This window comes from Lontra canadensis, unplaced genomic scaffold (assembly GCF_010015895.1).
Source record: "Lontra canadensis isolate GAN:19392208 unplaced genomic scaffold, GSC_riverotter_1.0 scaffold37, whole genome shotgun sequence".
Lineage (NCBI taxonomy): Eukaryota > Metazoa > Chordata > Mammalia > Carnivora > Mustelidae > Lontra > Lontra canadensis.
Genome location: NW_022631031.1, coordinates 1,554,850 through 1,576,124, shown reverse-complemented (window position 1 = coordinate 1,576,124; position 21,275 = coordinate 1,554,850). Strand labels below are relative to the sequence as shown.

At 35.6% G+C, this 21,275-nt stretch overlaps 1 protein-coding gene across 1 annotated transcript; it reads right to left on the bottom strand.

The window, feature by feature from the left end:
* Nucleotides 1-159: 159 nt before the first annotated feature.
* CALB1 (calbindin 1) lies at nucleotides 160-21,218 on the bottom strand. The gene is made up of 11 exons (XM_032869073.1): nucleotides 21,049-21,218; nucleotides 20,442-20,518; nucleotides 16,445-16,519; nucleotides 7,859-7,942; nucleotides 7,691-7,747; nucleotides 4,695-4,772; nucleotides 2,293-2,348; nucleotides 1,968-2,007; nucleotides 1,786-1,839; nucleotides 865-936; nucleotides 160-528 (listed from the first exon to the last, which is right to left on the bottom strand). Exons 1-11 carry the CDS (start codon nucleotides 21,125-21,127, stop codon nucleotides 415-417), a joined length of 786 nt encoding a protein of 261 aa, XP_032724964.1. The 5' UTR covers nucleotides 21,128-21,218; the 3' UTR covers nucleotides 160-414.
* Nucleotides 21,219-21,275: the final 57 nt, after the last annotated feature.

The following is a 21,275-nucleotide window of genomic DNA, read 5'->3' as shown; positions in this document are numbered from 1 at the left end:
ACTATTTTGTGGGACAGACCTGTGATTGTCTGAAATGGTAACTAATTAGTTACAAATGTGCATTTACACATCAGAGACTAGAATTTTAGAGATTAATCCTAGTGGAATTTTCAGGGAAATCTTGTCCAACTATATTTATGAAAGCAAGAATATGTTCAGTTATTTTTTTTTTTTCAGTTGGGTCTATTGACTGGCTTAAGCCGAGACTTTCTCCTTTTTCAGTCATGTAGTTACAAAAACTGTACATTACAAACAGTGTAGAAACAAACTGAAAAGAATGTGCCACACATCCTGGGTAATCATCTAAATGCAGTTAAATTTACAGATACAAAAGAAAATACAGCCTACTCCCTTATAGTGCACAGTTATTGTTAGATACAATGTATCGCTAGTAAATGGTCATGGTCACCAACTCTAGTTGTCTCCAGCAGAGAGAATGAGAGCAAGATCCGTTCGGTACAGCTTCCCCCCATCTGATAAAGCCATTATGCTTTTCTTGTATGTTGGAATATTATTAATATCCAGATCCTGTATAGAATATAGATAGCATTGTTATCCAGCTAAATATGGAAGTTAATTAACCACTGTCAAGTGATAAAATGTAGGATGACAACTTCTTGTTACATCAATCCATTAAGAGGTAGATTAAATTCTTCCACAAATATGAATAATCTCAAGGTTGTTTAAAAATCTATTTATCACAGTTACACAGTTTTAGGCCAGTACCAAATCAGGTTAAGAATTGAATTCTACTTCTGCTGCTCTATAAATCTTTAAAGTAGATTTCCAAAAACGGATGTGTGGTGCTTCTAGATGGATCCTTATAGTCTGCTTAAAAAGTGAGTGGCATGGTAACTAGATTACCTGTTTATTCTTCTCACACAGATCTTTCAGTAAAGCATCCAATTCGTTTTCATCTATGTATCCATTGCCATCCTGAGGGAGCAGAAATAAACCAGTTTACAACCCACTGCACAATAGCAGGGGGTGTAAGAAAACGGAAGTAACTGATTCTTCACAAAGTCTCCCTACTGCATACTTGGCAGATATTCCAACATCTTAATGTCAGACCCTCCAAATTCTTAATTGCTCCAAAGGTCCAAAATATATGTGAATTGCTTCTCATGCAACACCTTACATTTAAAAAACACTTTGAACTTTTTGAAGTACTTTTACATATAACGTCTCACTTTATGTTAACAGTATCCCTTCCTGTTGAAGTAATTAGGTTGTCGTTAAGTATGTTCACGTGAATACAGACCCTGAGGCCTGGGGAAGCTGTGTGACTAGGCTGATGTCACACCAGGTAGTGGCAGAGCTGTATCAGAGCCCACAGAGGAGTGATCTGATCCAGGAGTAGGGAAATTAGGAAAAAATAAAAGATGGTAACTACTGACATCACAAACAGCCTTTCCTCATATACATGATGTTACCATCTATTATACGGGGAGGATTCTCCTGGATATTTTCAACTAACTTAATCCTCCTCCCACCCTGGAAAGTGGGTATGATCTCCTGTTTACAAATGAGGAAACCGAGGGTTAGAGGAGTTTGGTATCTTATTCAAAGCCTCAAAATAGATCAATTGTAGCATGGGCCTTGAATCCAAAATCATCTAATTGGGAATACCAAATGACAAGATAAGATGACAAGAGTAAATTGGCTGATTAAGTTTAATAGCTCATGTTTTTTGTAATATGGACCGTGAGTTTTAGGGTTTCTTCCCTGTGAGAATTTTCCAAATTCTTCTGAATAACCAAATTATAGATAAGAAAGAACTTTTACCTGATCATATAACTCAAAAGCTTTATTGAACTCTTTCCCACACATTTTGACTCCCTGGATGATAGAGAAGAGAGCAAAGGTTAAAGTGTTACTATCCTATTTCATTGTGTTTCCCTTGGCAAATCTCCCACAGTCTAACTTTTCAAGGAAAATATTGTTTATGGTAGGGAAAAGAGAAATACCTGAAATTTAAGAAGAAAATTCTCCTGTACAGGTAGTAACCTTTTGAGAGAGAAATAATAATAGATTAGATTTTTTGGGTAAGGATCAATTTATTACAATACCTGTATACTTTTTTTTTCTTTTTAAAAAATATTTTATTTGACAGAGAGAGATCACAAGTAGGCAGAGAGGCAGGCAGAGTGAGAGGGAGGAAGCAGGCTCCCCGCCGAGCAGAGAGCCCGATGTGGGGCTCAATCCCAGGACCCTGAGACCACGACCCGAGCTGAAGGCAGGGGCTTAACCCACTGAGCCACCCAGGTGCCCCACCTGTGTACTTAAACTCACCTGGCCATCTCAGTTAATTCCAGCTTCCCATCATTATTTGAATCAAATAATTTCAGCTGAAAGACAGAAGGTTATTATTGTAACCACTGAAGAATGATTTATTGTAGGAAGGAGAAGAAAATTCAAAGTAAAGTATTTGGAGTTATCAATTACTCATATAGACTGTAAAATTCTAGAAACTAGCTTTTATTAAACTTCTAGTGCAAATTTTCAGTTCTATAAGTTGGGTCAATTGCCAAAGTTTATCAGGATAATATAGAATAGTCAAGGTAATAAAGATCTTAGCTAAATTACACAATACAGTAATTTATTTTTCTTTCAACTATGTGTATGTGTCAAGATGTGGGAGAGTTGGTGTCTGGCAGTGTAAAGTATATTCTAAAATTTTCCAAACAATAATATGAAAATAAATATTGGTCTCCCTCTTTTATAGCATAAATCACAAAGAGAAGCAATAGGCAGATAGTATGAATAAATTCTTAAGAGAACAGAATTTTTGACTAATTTTCAATTATTTTCCATGGATAGTAGATACCTCCTCACCATACTTAGATTCACATCATACACCAAGACCCATCCAGATATAAATACACTCATACTCTTATTCAGGAAGCATGAATGTTTTTAGAAAGTAGCAACTATTGTTGTACATGGAGGGCCTATAGATGAGATATATTAAAATATATAAAGTTTGCATGCTACATATGTGAAAAAGCAACATTATTTTTGTGTTTTCAAAAAATGTGATCAGGTCATAATGGTTATAGGTTTAGTGAAGTCTCTTTAAGGAGAAAAAGAACAGTGTCTGTTTTGAAATGTTCTAAGAATGCTTTGTAGGAGGCAGATTTTTTCAGAGTCTGATACTGACACATTTTATAAATTGTTGACCATAAGTTCTGATATCACCAAACTGTCTACCAAGACACTGGACACCTGAGCACACAATTTAGTGTCCATAGGGGACTATTTCCCTACATATATATTTAAATCTTAATTAGTACTTGATTAATTTGCCTCTCAGATTTGAACTGGTTTATGACATTGAATCAGATATGCCAGGCCAGTCCAACAGGGGGAAAACTCCCATCTGAGTAGTTTTTAAAAGACTGCTTCAAATTTCTACCTGAAAGGAGTTCTTACTTTAAATAGACATCCCATAAGGCTGGCACAAAACAGAAAATTGATAAATGTAGGTTATTGTCCATTTCCCATAAACTATTCAGAGCTTAGATGTGCCCACTGTGACATATTTGTATGCTAGTGCTATGGATTAAAGAAGATGCTTTCTTGCAATGAAAAATTTTCAATTTTGAAATTAAAGATTAGTCCCGCTTTATAATATTCTATAGCAAATAAGACAATAGTAAAGTTTTAGTGTTTTTTTTTCCCCCTCTGCATAAAAGTAGGCTCACAGTTTGAAAGTAAGCCTCATAACTGAGGTTTATAATCAAGCCTTGTATAAGATGACTTCCAAGGGTAACTAAAAAGCCTAATTCCTTTATCAAACTAATAGAACATAATTTTTATAATATGCACTATTGTGGGGTATTTATGTAAATCTGTAAGGTAAGAATTCACTGTACCTTTACAGTACTTAAAGCATGTATAAATATATGTACTGATTTGGACAATTTAAAAAATTTTGCCTGGATTTCAAAAATTATAATGTTGCCAAAATATTGACCCATAGCTGAATCAGTTTGGCAAAGACTTTTCTTCATAGTTCTAATGCTATGTGTCAAATGAGGAAACTACCTACTTGAAATTGATGAACCTCATGGGTATTGGATTATTCTATCTAGAACTTCATAAATTTGTTCATTCCTAAAACATTAAGGGTCTATGTGTAAAGCAGTTTCCTTAGCTCATTATCAACATTCTATAAGATATCTTGGTTACACTATTTATCATAGCATCAGGCTCAGGGTACATTTGGAACTCCTCATGCAAGCACCAAGACAGTATTCTAAAATGCCCATTTTTTTTTATTTTTAGTCACTCAATAAAGTAGTTGTAAGTTCTGTTTAAACTCTTACAAAATTAATGATTTTGTGAGTCATGATAAAAACAAATTCAGAACCTTCAAAAAATGTTTTTAGTTATCTAATTTATGTATCTACAATATAACTTACATGTGTATAAATTATAACACTGGCTTTGTAAGAAAAATGATCTTTTGATAGATATAAATTACCTCCACAAGAAAGGAAATGCTCATGTGTTGAGCCTTAAACCAATGATGACAGCACTCACTTGGTCTTACTTTTCAAGTGAAATGATACCTAAATGTATGTAATGCCCACATGGTTTATTTATCTCATCCTCCACAGCCTTGAGAATTAACAAGAACACTGTAATATTTCATAGGTTCTTGGCTACTGTCTCTCCAAGATCAGTCTTACCATTAGGTCTGTATATTCAGCTAGTTTTGTATCATCGACAGTCTTGTTTGCTTTTTCCAGCAGGTCCTTTAGAAAGTTCTGTTAAGAAAAAGAACACTCAGGTAAGTGTCATAAGTAACCTATAATCTATTTCCATTTCAGCCTGCCTTGAAATGGAATGTCCCGAGAATGCAAAGAAAGCCTCCTTTGGAGGATAGAGCTGGGTGAGGAGAGGACCTCAGAAGGGAGATTATGCCACTTGGTTCACTTGGCATTCCAGCCACGATGCTGCCTCTGACAGGTAAGATATCTGCCTTTTACTGAGACCTGATCTGTTGTGGTCTATGTTGCACTGCTTTTATGACTTCAATTAAATGTGTATCTGGATTGTACACTGTGTAGGAATCTGAGTACAAGCTTGTATACCAGCCAGCCCAATGGGTGCATTTCTACATAATGATATCTTCATAGAAGCTCATATGGCTTTCCTATAAGAAACACAAGGGCCCTCTCTCTGCCATTGTAACAGGAGTGAAAATTATTAGCAAGCCAGTTGGAGAGCTACCTATCATCTGAAGTGCATTTTTCGTGCTCACAAACTGTGAGGTTTATAGACTATAGGAAGCTTGTTTCTCTGAAGGGCCAGTCACGTAGCTTTTGGGCTGAATGCAGTCCCAAACACCTTGGTTAGAAAGCTTCAGCTGGCTGTTCAGACTAAGACAGTTGGCCACAGATGATGTTCTCTAATCCTTGAAGGGTATGAGAATCATATTAAAATAGAGATTATTGTGGGAAGGATGAAAAGAGATCATTATTAATTTGACAGTTGGAGTTTAGGAGGGAGTTAAGTTTTTTTAAACAGAAATAAATCAAAAGTTTTCCAAAAACCACATAAATGACAGTGTTAACACTTAGGCATATAATATTCATTTTGTCTGGAGATGTTCATTTGTGACTCCTTTATTTTTTTCCAAAAATGAATTAATGCAGTTATGGAAAACTAAGCAGATACTGTGTTTGGATATATTGAAGGATTGGGTTTCTTTGGTTCTGCAGTGGTTTATCTTCTTCCCAAATGTACGAATTCTGCTGGGCTGGTTTAACTTTATTCTTTTTGAGGAAGGAGACCTTTTTCTTGGTTTGATTAAATGCATTTTCATTTCAAGCATTCCATTTCAAATCCAAAGTGAAGCATGGAAAATTCAAAGTTATGTATTGGGGGTGAATTTTATTTTTGAGCCTTATGAGTCTTTTGTCAGAGATTAATTGGGTTAAAAAGCTTCATCAGAGACTAAAATGGTGGTCACAAAAATAGCCTGGGAGAAACCTGGGGCCGCTGAGATTCAAAGTCGTGTCTGAGAGCAAGTGATGTTTTACTCTATTATGGATCTTAAAATTAGCTTTCTTGAAAGATCCATTAAAAAAGAATACCAACTTATCTTCAAAATTCCCCAGAGAGGAGGACTTCTATTTAGAATCTCTTTCTGAGAATAAAATGTAGAACAAAGAAGGTCAGTATTAGAAATGAGCTAAGGTTTTCATGATGAACTTGAAATGATTTTTAAAAGTTTGGTTTTTTTGTCCTATAGAATAAAGACACAATAGCTTAACTGTTACCTCGTGAGCTCTAGGTTGTTGTGCTGCAAGTCTGTATAAAATATATTGTTTTCACATTAGAAATGTTTATATTTCCAAGAGGCTGCTGTTGACTGTGTTAGAGCAATTTTACAGTGATGCAAATGTCCTAGTTCCATCTCTAAAATTGTCTGTGACTCAAGCCATATTAAACCATGACAAGGAAACTGAATTTGATATTCCTATTTCTACACTTGACAAGAATCATTATCAGATAGTCTAGATTCTTTCATGAGCAGCTAGGTAAATTTGAAAAATCGAATCTCTCTAAATTTCTGTTTCTCTGTATAATGGAAATGATAATACATGTCTTGCAGGTTTTCTGAGAGGATTAAATCTTAAAATACATTTCAAGCACCTAATACTATACCTGCCACATAAGTATATTAATTTGCCTCCTGTTTAGTTACTCTCTATCCCTGAGACTGACAAAATAGGGTCTCTGGACTGAGAAATCTTGGGGTCAGTTTAAGGAAATGACAGAAAGAATGTTGCCATACTTCTGAAAGGCTACTAAATTATTGAGTTAATGAGTAATACAATGTATTGTGCCATGTGTATTTCACAAAATCTTTCATATACAGAATTTCACTAGAGCTTCACAGTAAATGGGAGTGAAAGGTATTATTATTCCCATTTAAAAGAAGAAAAAAGCAGATGCAATAACTTGATTTTAGATCTCTTTGTTTTCTCCTTCATATATTTTCCTCCCCCACCAGCTCTTCTGTACATCTGGGAGAGATGAACTGACAAATTCATTTTCAAAGTTAAAATTTTTCAGAAGTTTGATTATAGTAGAACTTTGTTGTTGTTCTTGTTGAGAGGCAGGAGGTCTTATGGAATGGGTAGGGGACCTGGAGGCAGAGGAGTTTGGGTTTAAACACTGCAACCCAGCATCGTCTTTCTGTGTGGCCTCACTATATCACTAAACTCTTAATCTTTTTCCTCATGAAGGTAGTAGTGATTTCCGAACTCACATGAAGATTAGATAAAATAATGTGCATACATATTGTAGGTGTCCAACAATTGTTTCTTTGTCTTTCTCTTGGGAGAGAAATCTGTTTATATTCGTTTAATTTATAAAATAAAATGCCAAATTTCAATGAAAAGGAGCATCTTATTTGGCTTAGAATATTATTGTTCTATCTAGTATAACAACTTGTTTATATAACAGAAAATGCTATTTTTTTTTTTTTTTGCATTCCTGAATAGATTTTGGAGAAGTACTTGATGTCTCTTTTTTAATCTGGTACTTCATTAATGATGTGGAAGAGTGGGTGAAAATGTGCCATTGCTCAATGTAAGTTTCTTTTGTGGGAAGTTTTTTTAAAAAGAGTTCATAATTCTGTTCAAGAGGAAAAAACAGGTTTTTATTTGCTTACCTTAAGTTCCTCAGTTTCTATGAAGCCACTGTGATCAGTATCATATTTTCTCCATGTCTGCAAGTAATTTTGGATAAGGAAAACCAAATAGATTAAAAAATACACAACAATTTTCCTACACTAAGTAACTTTCTGAAGACCTCACTCATGGACAGAGCTCTATTTTACCTTCATGAATTCCTCACAGGACTTAAGCTGCTGGCATCGGAAGAGCAGCAGGAAGTTCTCTTCTGTGGGTAATATATGAGCCAACTGAAAAAGATTTAAAAAGTTGTAAGGGAAGCAACCCTTATCATTACTTCCTGCTTGGTTTTCTTGAATATATTGAAGTTTTATTCTAGAAAACCAGGAGAGGAAAAACGTTAGGACTGACCTTCCCTTTCTAATACTTTGTTCCCCCAGAGAAGCATTGTCTTTTCTAATGCGTGGGTGCCCCTGAGTGACGGGGCTGCCTGGTCAGTGAGGTGGCTATAGCAGGTGTGTTCAGAAAGCTCAGATAACACAGGTCTAACCACTCCTTATCTGCTGGACATCCAAGTAGATTCATCCCGGTGGCTTGAACCTTCATCTCTTCCGTGCCACAGAGCACTGCTGCTCTTCTCAGGGTGCACAGAATGTGGTATGTGTAGAGATATACATGACACGGAGAAGCAAAGAAAGTATGAAAAATGCGAATGGAGGGTAAAGGAAAGAAGGAAAAAAATGCATCCCCAGATCTGAGGAGAACGCCTAAGAGATGCAGGAAAGATAAACTGAAGACAGGGGCGCCGAGGTGACTCAGCTGGTTAAAAGTCTACCTTCAGCTCAGGTCATGATCCCAGAGTTCTGGGATCACATCAGTGTCAGGTTCCCTGTTCAGTGGGGAGTCCGTTTCTCCCTCTTCCTTTCCCTCTGCCACCCCCCCCCCAAATAAATAAATAAAATATATATTTTTTAAAGGATAAACTGAAGACTATTATAAGGCAGTGGAAAGAGAGGTGGAAAAGACAATTCACGATGAAGAGTGAAAATGAAACAGTAATTGGAAGAAATAGTTCTCAAATTGTTGGTTTAGGCTAAGAGGATGTCCACTTCAGATCCAGGGCTTGGGTTTAAGACCCTATTTATGACCCTCTGACCTGTCTCCTTAGATCTCATTTTATAACTTTAGAATCCTCCTCCTCCTCCTCTTTTTTTTTTTTTTTTTTTTTTTTAAAAAGGGCTCCAGATCCCATTTTAAGATGACTGTAATCTGTTATGTGTAGGAGGGAGGGAGCTGGATTGATGGCCTCACTGCAGGCATGGGTTCTATTCCTGGCTCAGCTGCTAATTAGCTGTGGTCCCCAGCAACTCCCTCAGCCACTTCTGGAACTTAGTACCTTCATCACTAAAATAAGGAGTTATGAAGTAGAAACCAATGTCTCTTAAATGTACTGGGTTCAAAATGACTTTGAGACTCTTAGAATCACTACATCTTCACCATTAAAGAATGAAACTACACATACAATGTTTCACCTAATTTCCTTGAAGTTCAGGCATGGACCCTCATCCTTGGACTTTAGACTAAGCGCCTTTGGTATGGATCAACCTCAAGTTCAGTATCCGTTCCAAAATTTCTACCAAATTATAGGAAAATCTATCTCCCATGTCCCTTTAAAAAAAATTTCATCCATTTAGGTATATTAAAGCTTTTTAATATAAAATGTATCTTTTCAAATTTATGTGTTTTTATGTCTTTAATACCTCAAATTAGATCCATTCAGCTTATAGACATTACATATGGAAGTGAAACTAAGGAACGGAGCCATATATCTTATTAGAATGTTAATATGACTGCTCAGAAGACCTTTTCTTATTTTGAAACAAAGGTCACGAGTATAGTTGTGCATTTACATAAGCATTCATTTGGGAAATAGGAAATAGCTAATGCCAATTCTTTTAGTTATCGGTATGTAACTTGTCAGATACCACTTTGTAAGCTGTTGTTGGCCCATCCATTTCTGGAAGGCAGGGACCATGCTTTGTCTGAATCACCTATATGCCTAGGGTGGTCCTCAATGCATTATATGCCTGACCTAAATGCTAGGGATTGGTTGATAATTTTACTTCATTAAAAATACCTACTTAACATGATCTGTAGTATTTGTTTTTACTATCTTCATTGCAATTTTCTATATTGCTTGAATTTTAATAGCTGTATTTTCAACGAAATGTAACTTTTCTTTCTTTTCTTTTTTTTTTTTTTTACGATTTTATTTATTTGACAGACAGAGATCACAAGTAGGCAGAGAGGCAGGCAGAGAAGGGGGGAGGAGCAGGCTCACTGCTGAGCAGAGAGCCCGATGCGGGGCTCGATCCCAGGACCCTGGGATCATGACCTGAGGTGAAGGCAGAGGCTTTAACCCACTGAGCCACTCAGGCGCCCTGAAATGTAACTTTTCTTAAAAAAATTACACACACACAAAAATAAAAGAATGAACTAGTAAGTAATTACTAATGTAAAATAAGGGAAAATTTAACCATCTTTGTCTCAAAAATTAGAGTTCGTATGACTGGCATAAAATTTAGAGGTCTCTAGAATGTCAAATATAGAGATGGTAAAATTGTTCTGCATATATAGTAAAAATGTGTATTTTTTTTCCCATGTCATTTTGGTCCTCCTCAGTTTCATTTATTTTAAAACATTACAGACTATATCTACATGCACATTTTGAATCTATTAGTTTGAACTGTAATGTTAAACTGAATATACAGCCATCCTATTTTAATCATTAGAAAAGCATCTCAAACATGTAAAAGATTATAATGAAACAAGCTAACCATTAAAAGAGAAACTATGAATATGTGTGGATAGGATGTAACTATAGTGAACATAAATCATCTTTTTAAAGGTGTGTTTCACCTTTGGTCCATCTGTTGACGCTTCCATCAATACACTGGGAATCAATGTTCAAATTTCAGAGCTGGGTGCAGTAACTCTCCAGCACTAGTGTCTTAGAGCATTTCTACAAAGTAGGAGAGGTCTTTTATTGAAGGTGTCAAGTAAGGTGGCTTTATTCTCAGATTTGTTAAGTCCCTGCTGTCCATGGAAATATTCACTATTGTCTGATCCAAGGTTGCTGGTAATTTCTTAATCCTTGGGCTGCCTGACTGTTCTTTTATGAACGCGCAAAACTTCGTTATGGTTTGGAAAAAGAGGGAAGAATATCAAGGCAATAATTAGAAGGCAGATGATTGTAACCAGAATTCCTCAGAGCTTCAGGTGTGAGAACTGGTACCTGTCACTGAGAGTGGGGAAATAAAAGTTGCCTGTCTCTCCTAGATACATAAAAACTACACACATCTTGAGGATAGGGTCTCTGTCTTATTACTCTTTCTTTGCCCAGCACCTGCAAAAATGTCAGTAAATACCTTACTGAATTTATGAATGAAGGCAATGGAGCATGGCCTAGGGTTAGCATAAGCTCTAACTAAAGTTCCTTTGGAGATAATTCAAATAACTTATTACTGAATTGTGGATAGATTTGGGGTGGATATTGTGATCCTCTACCCAGAGGTTTCTTTAAAAGGTGCTGAGAGTGTTACTTTGGGAGAGCCTCTGGGGTGCCTTTGGGAGATTATCTAGGCTGAAGAGAGCTGCCTTCCCAAGGATACTGTGTCCTATGACTCATCCACGTGAAGAGAAAAAGGCACAGCCCTGTCACTCAATTTGGGACTTCTGTGAGGAGCCGTTGCAGCTTTCAAGTCCGCTGTAGGGTCAACCGAAGCCTCTACTATATAGTCCGAGACTATATCACGGACCACTGTCTCCCTCTGGCCAGTCCTGCTCTTTTTATTTCCCCTCAACAGGTATTGGTTCTAAGAGCACCTCCTAATAAATTTATTTATTGCTCATTTTCGACTTAGATCCACTTCCCAGGGAACTGAACATGTCACAGGGTTTTTACACTTCTGTTTTATTCCTAAGCATAATGTAGAACCCTCTTCTTATGTCTTGGAGCAGGCTGAAATTCTTTGCTGTAGCTCATATAGCTATGATTCAGAACCTACTAGGCACTGTGCTAGATACTGGGGATTCATAGTCACTGTGGGTAAGAACCTCATAGGGAAGCAGATAATTTCAAACATTATTCCCACGATTTCAAAAAAGGAGATGTAGTGATAAATTTCAAGTATTAGTTACAAAGAGAGCACACACAATGGGCAATTTTACTAAAAACATAAGTGACCAAGCTACGTAAGTCAAAGCACACATGAAGCATAATCCTTAAAGACATTGGTGGTGCATGTTAACCTCCGTCAACACGTATTAACAGAGCATTCACTTCTTTCATTTGGAAACCAGAGCAGTATTCCTCCTAGGCAATTAAGTGATTCCAAGAAATTTGGAAAGCAAATAATCTTACATAAATTTAAGGCCAGTTGAGTTTAATAATTTCAATATGAAAAATTATATAAGAAGTTGTTCTAAGTCTTGGTCTTCAGAAGAATGGTGTAGATGTTCAGTTTTTTAAAAAATAATGATAGCAACTACTACAGTGTGCCAGATTGATGTATTTGTTTGATCTGCTTTCTCACATTTGATGTTGGTACTTATATACCGTCCCTCTTTACAAAGAAACAGGCAGAGAGGATAAATGAATTGCTATCATTTAGTGTGAACCAGATTTGAAAAATCCGACCATCTGACTTTCTTGACTTTTGAAGCCTTTGTCTTTAACCATCATGCTCCATTAAAATCTCCAATCAAAAACCTTTCCCTAATCATTGAAAATTATTTATCTGGAGAGAAGTTTTTAATCTGATTTTACTGTTCATCATTTCCCCAAATTCTGAGGTGAAAAAGTAGTCTGCTATGAAAAATTACATTCACTATAGCTAAACCTACATGCTCAAATCCTACTGTGGAAGAAAAGAGGGAAAATAGTGTCTGCCTCCCTGGGAGAGATGTTACAGTTTTAGGATTAAAATAGCTTTTAGATCTTTTTTTTTTTTTTCAGTGTATGCACTGACCTGGACAAATACAAAAAAAAAAAAAAAATTGAAGAGGATGGTAGTTTCCCACACGTTGCCCAAGGGATTAGGTGAAAAACTTAGAGTTGGTATCCTACTAAGGGAGATATCTGTACTTACTAGAAATTTCATCTCTGGCACTTATATTATCTGCTGAATCATTCAGTCTTCCTTTCTAATTATTTTAACCAGGCTTCCCCGCAATAAAGCTATTAGCCTGAATAAATTTAGAACATTTTTTGACTGTCATGGTGTTTGTTAAAGTATCTCAAAATTTCAGTGCTCCTGTTTTGAATTCATATTAACAATCTCTTTATAAATAAACTGTATTTGTGTGAATTTTAAAGTCTAAAGACATGAAATTTTAAAAGTTCAGAAGAACGACATCTATATACTACCCTTCATTTTACGTATTTCTGGATAGCAAAAGCATGTTGTTTGCAAGGTCAGTCCATTTCAGGATAGAACTCTGAAAATTAATCAATATATTTTCTGATCTTTTGAACAACACATTTCAATTAAAGTCAAATCACTTTAGCTCATTTCCAATAGGAAAGCAGACTACCACATGAATATCATTTGGTTTGCCTTAATTCGATTTTTGAGGATCCCATCTGTATGCCTATTAAATCTATAGGAACAACTAACTTCTTTTCCCTTTGAGCAATAAAGCGACATTATCTTGATGTGACTAGGTAGATTATCGTAAATTTTGGAAAGCATGGGGTTTCCCATTCCATCATGGCTGGCTAGAGTGTGTGTATTTGTGTCCCATGTTATATATAGGATTTCTTAGCAAGTGGGGGAAAAAAAAGATGAACTTTATTTTATTCAACTTCCTAGTGGACACGCCAGGATGTGGTATAAATTTGGGCATTCCCACTCTTCCTCTCCTTCTTTATGACTCATAATCTTTAACTTTCAATTTCTTCTTTCCAATGATTTTCAGAACCTCTCTTTACTCTCATCACTCCTACTTACCCACTCTAGACCTAATCAGCATGCCTATGAACGCCTGCAGTGATCATTCTTTCTGCTCTCGCATTCTAATGCTCTTCTCTCCAACTAATCCCCATTCCACGCCTCCTCTTGCGCGTGGCTGATAACTCAGATTAATGAATAGAATTCTGGAATCATGATCAGATCTAGGCTTGCATACACCTGTTGTCACTCCCTGCCACTGGGGCCGTGGATACAGCATTTAAGCTTTCTGGGTTTCAGTTTCTTCATCCTTAAAATGAGGAGTTTTGGCTAGTTTTCCCCAGGAGTCCCATCAGGCAAAAAATTCTGTGTCCTGGGGCGCCTGGGTGGCTCAGTGTTAGGTTAAAGCCTCTGCCTTCAGCTAAGGTCGTGATCCCAGGGTCCTGGGATCAAGCCCCACATCGGGCTCTCTCTTCAGTGGGAGCCTGCTTTCCCCTCTCTCTCTCTGCCTCCCTCTCTGCCTACTTAGGATCTCTGTCTGTCAAATAAATTAAAAAAAAAAAAAAATTCTGTGTCCTGGGATAGTTAGTTAAGTGAGACACATAAGAATTTATTCGAAAGTTTTTCTCCCTTTAAACTGTGTCTTCTTCAGCTGTTCTGTAAGCTTTGCCCAAATCATGTTTCAAATGCTTTGCCTAGAAAACTCCTCTATGTTTCATGCATCCTGTTCAACCAAGCTAAACATAAAGCCTTTCCCAAAGTAATCAACCAACTGAAGCTTGGAACTATTTTCTTTCAATGCAGAAGATGCACAGATTATTTATTATTTTAAAAAAGTAGAATAGTTTAGAGGAACACGACTGGAATCTGGCTGTTTCACCATTTATTTCTTATTTTTTCTTTGGTCAAATTCTGTTGAAGCCACAGATTCTCCAGCTATAAAATAGGTCCTTATACTATAAGTTAGGCTTCCTTTATTTTGTCACAAGGATCAAATGAGAGAATGCATTTTAGAAATTGTTTATTGTCATACTAACGTACTAATGTAAATTTTCTTACTGTGATTACTATAAAATTTCTCAATTCTTCATTTTAGCCTCCATTACCTTCTTTATCCTCATCTATTACCAATCTTTTCTCACACATAAAACTTTTCTATAATAGTTTATTATCTCAAACTTCTAGAGAAATTTCTTTCCTCAAACTTCTAGGACAATGCATCTGCTAGTAGTGGCCCCCAGGCTCTCATTCAAATACGGCTTCAAACTGTAATTTTTAAGTGGTAATACTCTACCATGTATAGTAAAACCTGGACTCAAAACAGATTCATCGAGTCCTTTTAAAAGTGTGAAATGCATGTGAATTGGATCATGATTTTTTTTATACTATTGTTTAATTTGCTTTCACTGAAGAAATTAAGTAAAATAAATAGCTGAGACCATTGGAGTCCTTTAAGGTGAAGTATGTTGAATATTAGATGATGGTCCTTCCTCTACTGGAATTATAAAATATTATAAAATATGTCAAGCTTTGAAATAACCACATCTATAATTTCACTGATTTTAGATTTTCCAATTCATTTTGAATAGATTTACCTCATCTCATTTATGGTCTTTTAAAGGTTATTTTCTTTTCCTTAATGATTTTGTATCTTGATGAGTTTACATCTGTGTCAATCTGTAAGTCCCAGTACCATTAATTTATCTTGTATATTGTATATTGTAATGAGTTATACAAAGGCAAAGGGGAAAGTGTATACTCCAGGGAAATGTTTTAATTACAAAGGTAATAATAGTATGTCCTTTCTTAACTCCTTTTGTAGGTAGCTGCTTAAAAATAAGCATTTCACATTGAATGGCAGATGTCCTGTAAGATCAATTAATTGAAAGCCAAGTTAATTCTCTGAATCAAAGGTAAATTATGACTACATGTTGTTGACGGCCAGACTACGTCACAACCTAATACACTAAGAATATTATAATAACATAATTATACTTTTGATTTGGCATATTTTAAAATATCACCTATTAATTTTTCTGGACAAAGCGGTCCACTCACTTTCTCTAATAGGTTGCAGAGATCAAGTAGCTGAGACACCAGAGCTTCAGAAAGTACGAGTAAGGAAAACAACAGCTCTTGCACAAATCTGAGAATGCTGAAGAGCTGATGCATAGTCAAAGTCTGGCTTCCTTGACTCATAAACAAAATTTGTCCTCCATAGGAATAGTCCTCATCAGAAGATAGGATTTGACACCCACAATTTTATCTTTTAGAGACTCAGAAGAAATCCTTTCCTATAACACATCATAAAATATTCATTAACTTTAGTTCTTTGTTTTTACTAAGGTCAACTGCCAATCTAAAATAGAATTTCAGGAACCAGGATGCAGCTTTCTGCCATCGTCATAGTGATTACAAATACACAGAAAACTGTAAAGTAAGAAATATCAGTGAACCATGTAGTTGGTTGGTGTTTTATCCAAGTGAGGCAGGGTAATGTAATGGCAAAGGTACTTGTCTAGGTGTCTGGGACCTGGGCTTCTAACTGTACCGATGCCAGCAAATAGGCACATAACCAAAGGAAAACCATTTCACCTTTCCACATTTTGGTTTTATAATGTATTATATTTAGGCTCTGGATTAGGCAAACTCTAAGGTCTCTTTCTTAGCATTTTGATTTTATAATTTTGAATAGAAGATAACATTTTACTTAGGCAAAATAAGCCTCTCCAAATCAAATCAAATCAAATATGATCTTGTCATATCCTGTCTGAGTTGGATTCAAGTACAAAATAAAACTCATTTCTTAAAAATATATCAGAAAAATACTAAGTTCCTTACCTCTACAATTCCTATTTTTCCATCATCTCTCTGCCCATACTGATCCACGAAGGTTTTCATCTCTGGTGATAACTCCTAAAATTATATCAAAAGGTAAGAAGTTTATTTAAAAAAAAAAACTACCAGTTGTGCTTCTGATATGTTAATAACTTCTGCAAAGAAAAACTGGAATTGAAACCATTTAGAATTATGCACACTGATGAACTATTCTCATGAAAACTGAAGATATAACTGATACACAGTATTTACTGGTTTCAAATGAAAGGGTTACTATTATAATTTCTGAATCAATTACTGATTTATCTTCTTTAGTTTTGAGAATATGCTATCCTTTAAAAATGTAGTCAGAATTACTGAGTTCATGACTGTTAGTGAATTTAAATATAATATACTTTAAACATTGCTTCCTTCAGGAAATATTCTTGTTCCAACTAATTGCCCTATAACATTTTCCTTATTTTAACACGTTTATCCATGGGAAGTAATAATAGGTGTTTTCAGTTTGGACAAGCAAGAAATGTGAATGTTGGAGTGCCTCACATTGTCACTCTTCAATGTTTCTAGTATCTTCATGTTCCCAACACAGAAGTGGCATTTACTGATTAAATACATTGAACAATTAAATTTAAAAAAATTTCAGATAAAAAAATGACTTTACCAATTTGAACTTTCATTAGAGACAAACAATTTTGATGATCTTATTGAAAGCTACTGGTTATATGTTCAGGATCTTTGCCTCCCAGAATAACTTAAGAGAGTAATTTTCCAGTGTTTCCATTTTTTCCTGAGATGTTTTCTCTCCCATGTATTTTAGTACAAGAAGATATGTTTAAGAGGGACAAAATGAATGCTTTCATCTCATTTGAATTATTTTGTCCAATCTATTCTATTGCTTACATAATCTCTTCACATATTGACAGATTAGAGGGCTATGAACTGTAAACTAGGGATCTGAATATAGAACTAGTATTCAGGAAGTTGAATTTATACCCTTGGGTCTCCAACATAGCCCATTTTAGATAGCCCTGTTGCATCAACTGAAGCCAATTTAAAATGGGTCAACCTTTACTAATATCCTATTCTATGTCCTTGGGAAAGTGTATTAAGGTCTCAGTTTTTATCATAACAAGATGATGGTATTATCTAGCCCATGAGTTTGCTTTAGGGATAGGTAGGTTAATATAGTTCAAGAGTCATATTGAAGCTGAATATCATTACTACTAGTTATTGCAGAATTCTTTTTGAACCAAAGTAAATATTTTTAGGATTGAAGTAACAAATGGTAATCAAGCAATTTAATTATAAAGTAGTCTTTGTAACAAAACTCTTCTATGGTTTAATTGTAATTTGCATTTATTAAATTTTATTATAGCAGTAAGAGAAGGAAAGAGTTCATCCCTTGGCATTAGTGGGATCTTCAGCTTTGTTTTTTGCACATACCTTAAAGTAAACAAAAACAATTTGATTTTAAATCTCAAAAATCACATGTACCACTAGTTTAACTAGCAGACATGACATTTAGTTTGTGAACTTCTTGGGTGGTAATTATGTCAAAATCTAGGTTTTAAACAGTACAAAATGTAATGACAATGATAATAAAATCAAGCTTTATAAAATGCAAATTTAAAGACAAAATCCCATGTTTAGTATAAAAGGGTAGCTTTGAAAATATTTTGGGTTTTTATATTTCATTAATGTTATATTCAGTTGGAGTGCCTGGGTGGCTCAGTAGGTTAAGCATTTGCCTTCCACTTAGGTTGTGATTCCAGGGTCCTGGGACGGAGTCCCATGGCTGACTCATGGCTCAAGGGAGCCTGCTTCGCCCTCTCCCTCTGCCAGTCCTCCTGTTTGTGCTCTCTCTCTCCCTTTCTTTCAAATAAATAAAATCTTTAAAAAAAGTTATATTCACTTATAATTAGTGAAATTTTTAAAATTTCACAGTAATAATACGACAACCCAAATAGTGCTTCCATTAATACAATGAAATTTGTTATCCTGTGGCCATAAATGAAAAGAAAACTGGTTTTTAAGATTAGTCTTTATGTTCTACAAAAAAAGAAGAAAGGGTTTACTACAATGAGGCCAGTAGTATAGGGATGTGTTTGTCCAGTACATGAACCTCTCAGTCTAGATCTCAATTTAGATTTTAACTATCCAAAGCCTATACACATAACCCAGAAAAATACTCAACAATCAAAATATTAATCAACTTGATTTAATCTCATACCTGTGCTCAAGTCTGCTATTTTTGGATTAATACCTAATAATTAGAATTTCCAATAGCTTAAAATTGGAGCCTGAGCAGTAGAAAAAAACTTTTAAATCTTTAGAACTCTAACATGAAGTTATTTGTTTACAAAACAGTACAAATATTTAAATGGGAAAAGAAAAATCTCAAAAAATATAATTTCTAAATATCTGAATTTCTAAACTGAAAATAAATCACAATATTAAAATTCTAAAAAAAATCATTTAGCTACTAGAAGTGTCTTGCAATGTTTTAATTTGAAACCATATGGCAAGTAAGATTATTCCAAACAGATATTTTAAATGAAATAAGGAACTGTTTTGGCTTTATTAGTCAAAGATATATAGAACTATAATATTACATGAATTTATTTATGATAATATATAAGGAGGGGAGGGTGTAGAGAGAGTGTATAAAACATTTCCTATTTTATTTGATCCTTCCAGGTTTATATAATATTAAATCTGGGTAAAACAATCCCCAGAGTGTTATCTGGTTTTAAATCCATTCCGTCCATGATTTTAGCAACTGATAATTCTGTAATACATTATAATACATTTCAGAGTCCTCTGGTAGTCTTTTGAATATGTTGTACAGAGATCTGTATTACACAATTTTCAATTTAGTTAGAAAAAGAGTAACTCTGTTAGTAACATATTTATAAAATATCTATACATATGTCAGTGCTTAAGGTGATCTGCTAAAGATCACATACATCCATGTTTTCCTCTAAAGACATAAAAGTTATATATAATTTGTAATGTAAAATCTCTAGCCAGTAGTTAAAAGGCCAAAATCATTAACTTCTAACTAGCCCAAATCCAACACAGTCTTCTGAAATGTAGTCTTACATAAACCCCAGTATACTAGTAAAATTCTTGTCCTATTTTCCTCTGTACAATCATCCCATCTATATTCTAAACCCGGGTATACTTTATTTTTATGCTGAGAACATCTTAACAGGTCAATTTAAGCCCACAGGAAGTTATTCATAATTGGTAAGAATTGTCATTTGTTTAATTACCTAATGGCTTAAATCACAAATATACCTTGATTTCAAGACCCCATTAGTTGTTTTCAATCAGAGTATAGCTTTGCTTTTTAAAAAATATATGAAATTCTTAAAATTGTTTTACTTTTTACATCTCTGACTTCTGGGTTTCTCCCTCTTAACAGAAATGAACATCTTTCTTGTTAAGTTCTTGGTCATTATTATGTTACAAATTGTCCAACTTTCCCCCAGTGAGAAAGGTCAAGATGGAACATTTTCTTATCTGTCCAACCACATCAAACCTCAAAATAAGTAGCAATAAAACAAGAGATCCATAATCTGCAGCTCTGTTTTCTGACCACCAAGGGGCAGAAATGTATTTCTCCGCCCCCCCCTTCTCACGCAGTTAAAGTTAAAAATTACCTTGTAGAACTCGATCGAAGACGAGGTGATCTGCTAAAAGATCTCATGCACCCACACTTTTAAGCATTATTAAAGCAAGCACAAGTACAGAATCTATATTTTAAAAGCTCTGATTTCATAGTGTAAGGTTTTTCCCTTTAGGGGATCTCTTTCTCTCCCCTTTTCATCCCCCCCTCCCCCACAGTTCGGAAAGGTGCTTTTCCTCTCCTTTCTCAAGTCAATAAATCTGCATTCCCTGGAAACCACTTGATCGCGGATGGCTCATTATGAAAACTTCAGAATATTTATGTTTTAAGGTTGAAGGTCTTTTTCCTTGGTTGCAAACTTAAACCTACCAATCCAGCTTTCTTCCGTGCTTGCTGGAGTTCCTGAATCAAGTTCTGCAGCTCCTTTCCTTCCAGGTAGCCACTTCCTGAAAAGACAAAGAGGCACCCAGGTATCAGACATCTCATTCTGAGTTTCTTCCCCTTTCAATTTCCATAACAGCTATAGTTCTGGCCACCTGCAAAGCTCTCTCCCCCAACATTGATTAACTCTGAAAGGATGCGGAAAGGGTAGCGCAGCCCTCTCCCCGTGTCAAAGTTTGGACCCCCTAAAGGAAAAGAAGGATGGTACGATGTTAAGAATAGCCAGAGAAACTTTAGGGTGTGGTGTCCCCTTATCTCTGCTCCTTCTCTCTCACTCTCCTCCTCCCCCGCCTTCCTACTATTAGCAATCTTGGAGAGAAAAAAAAGTTGAAGGTTTTGGGCTAACGTAGAAAAACACGTAGAAACTTTCAAGTTGATGGTTTGAGAGGAAGCGGGAGAGACAAGATTAGGGAGGTGGGGGAAGAAGTAAAGAAATGAGGGAAAATAGGATTAGGAGGCTCAGGGGAGGGGAAAAGGATAGAAAAGGGCAGGGACATGGGGTCTTCAAACAGTTAAAAAGAGAGGAGATAATCACCGTCTGCGTCGAAATGAAGCCAGATCTCGAAAAACTGTGAGGCTGTGATCTGGGAGGATTGCAGGTGGGATTCTGCCATTGTACAGCCGAGTGTGTGCGTGTATGAGTATGCGTGTGTGTGTGTGTCAGTGCGAGTGTGGGGTGAGCAAAAACCTCAGGGTGTGTGTGTGTGTGTGTGTTTGTGTGTGTGTGTGTGTGTGTGTGTGTGTGTGTGTGTGTGTGTGTGT

Bases quoted from the DNA above. Each gene is read 5' to 3' on its own strand.
- CALB1 (XM_032869073.1), bottom strand. From the start codon at position 21,127: ATGGCAGAATCCCACCTGCAATCCTCCCAGATCACAGCCTCACAGTTT. The intron at 7,943-16,444 runs GTAAGGAACTTA...AATCTTTTTCAG, and splicing joins GAAAAATAGGAATTGTAGAG to TTGGCTCATATATTACCCAC. The intron at 937-1,785 runs GTAAAAGTTCTT...CTGCTCCCTCAG, and splicing joins CTTTTGAGTTATATGATCAG to GATGGCAATGGATACATAGA.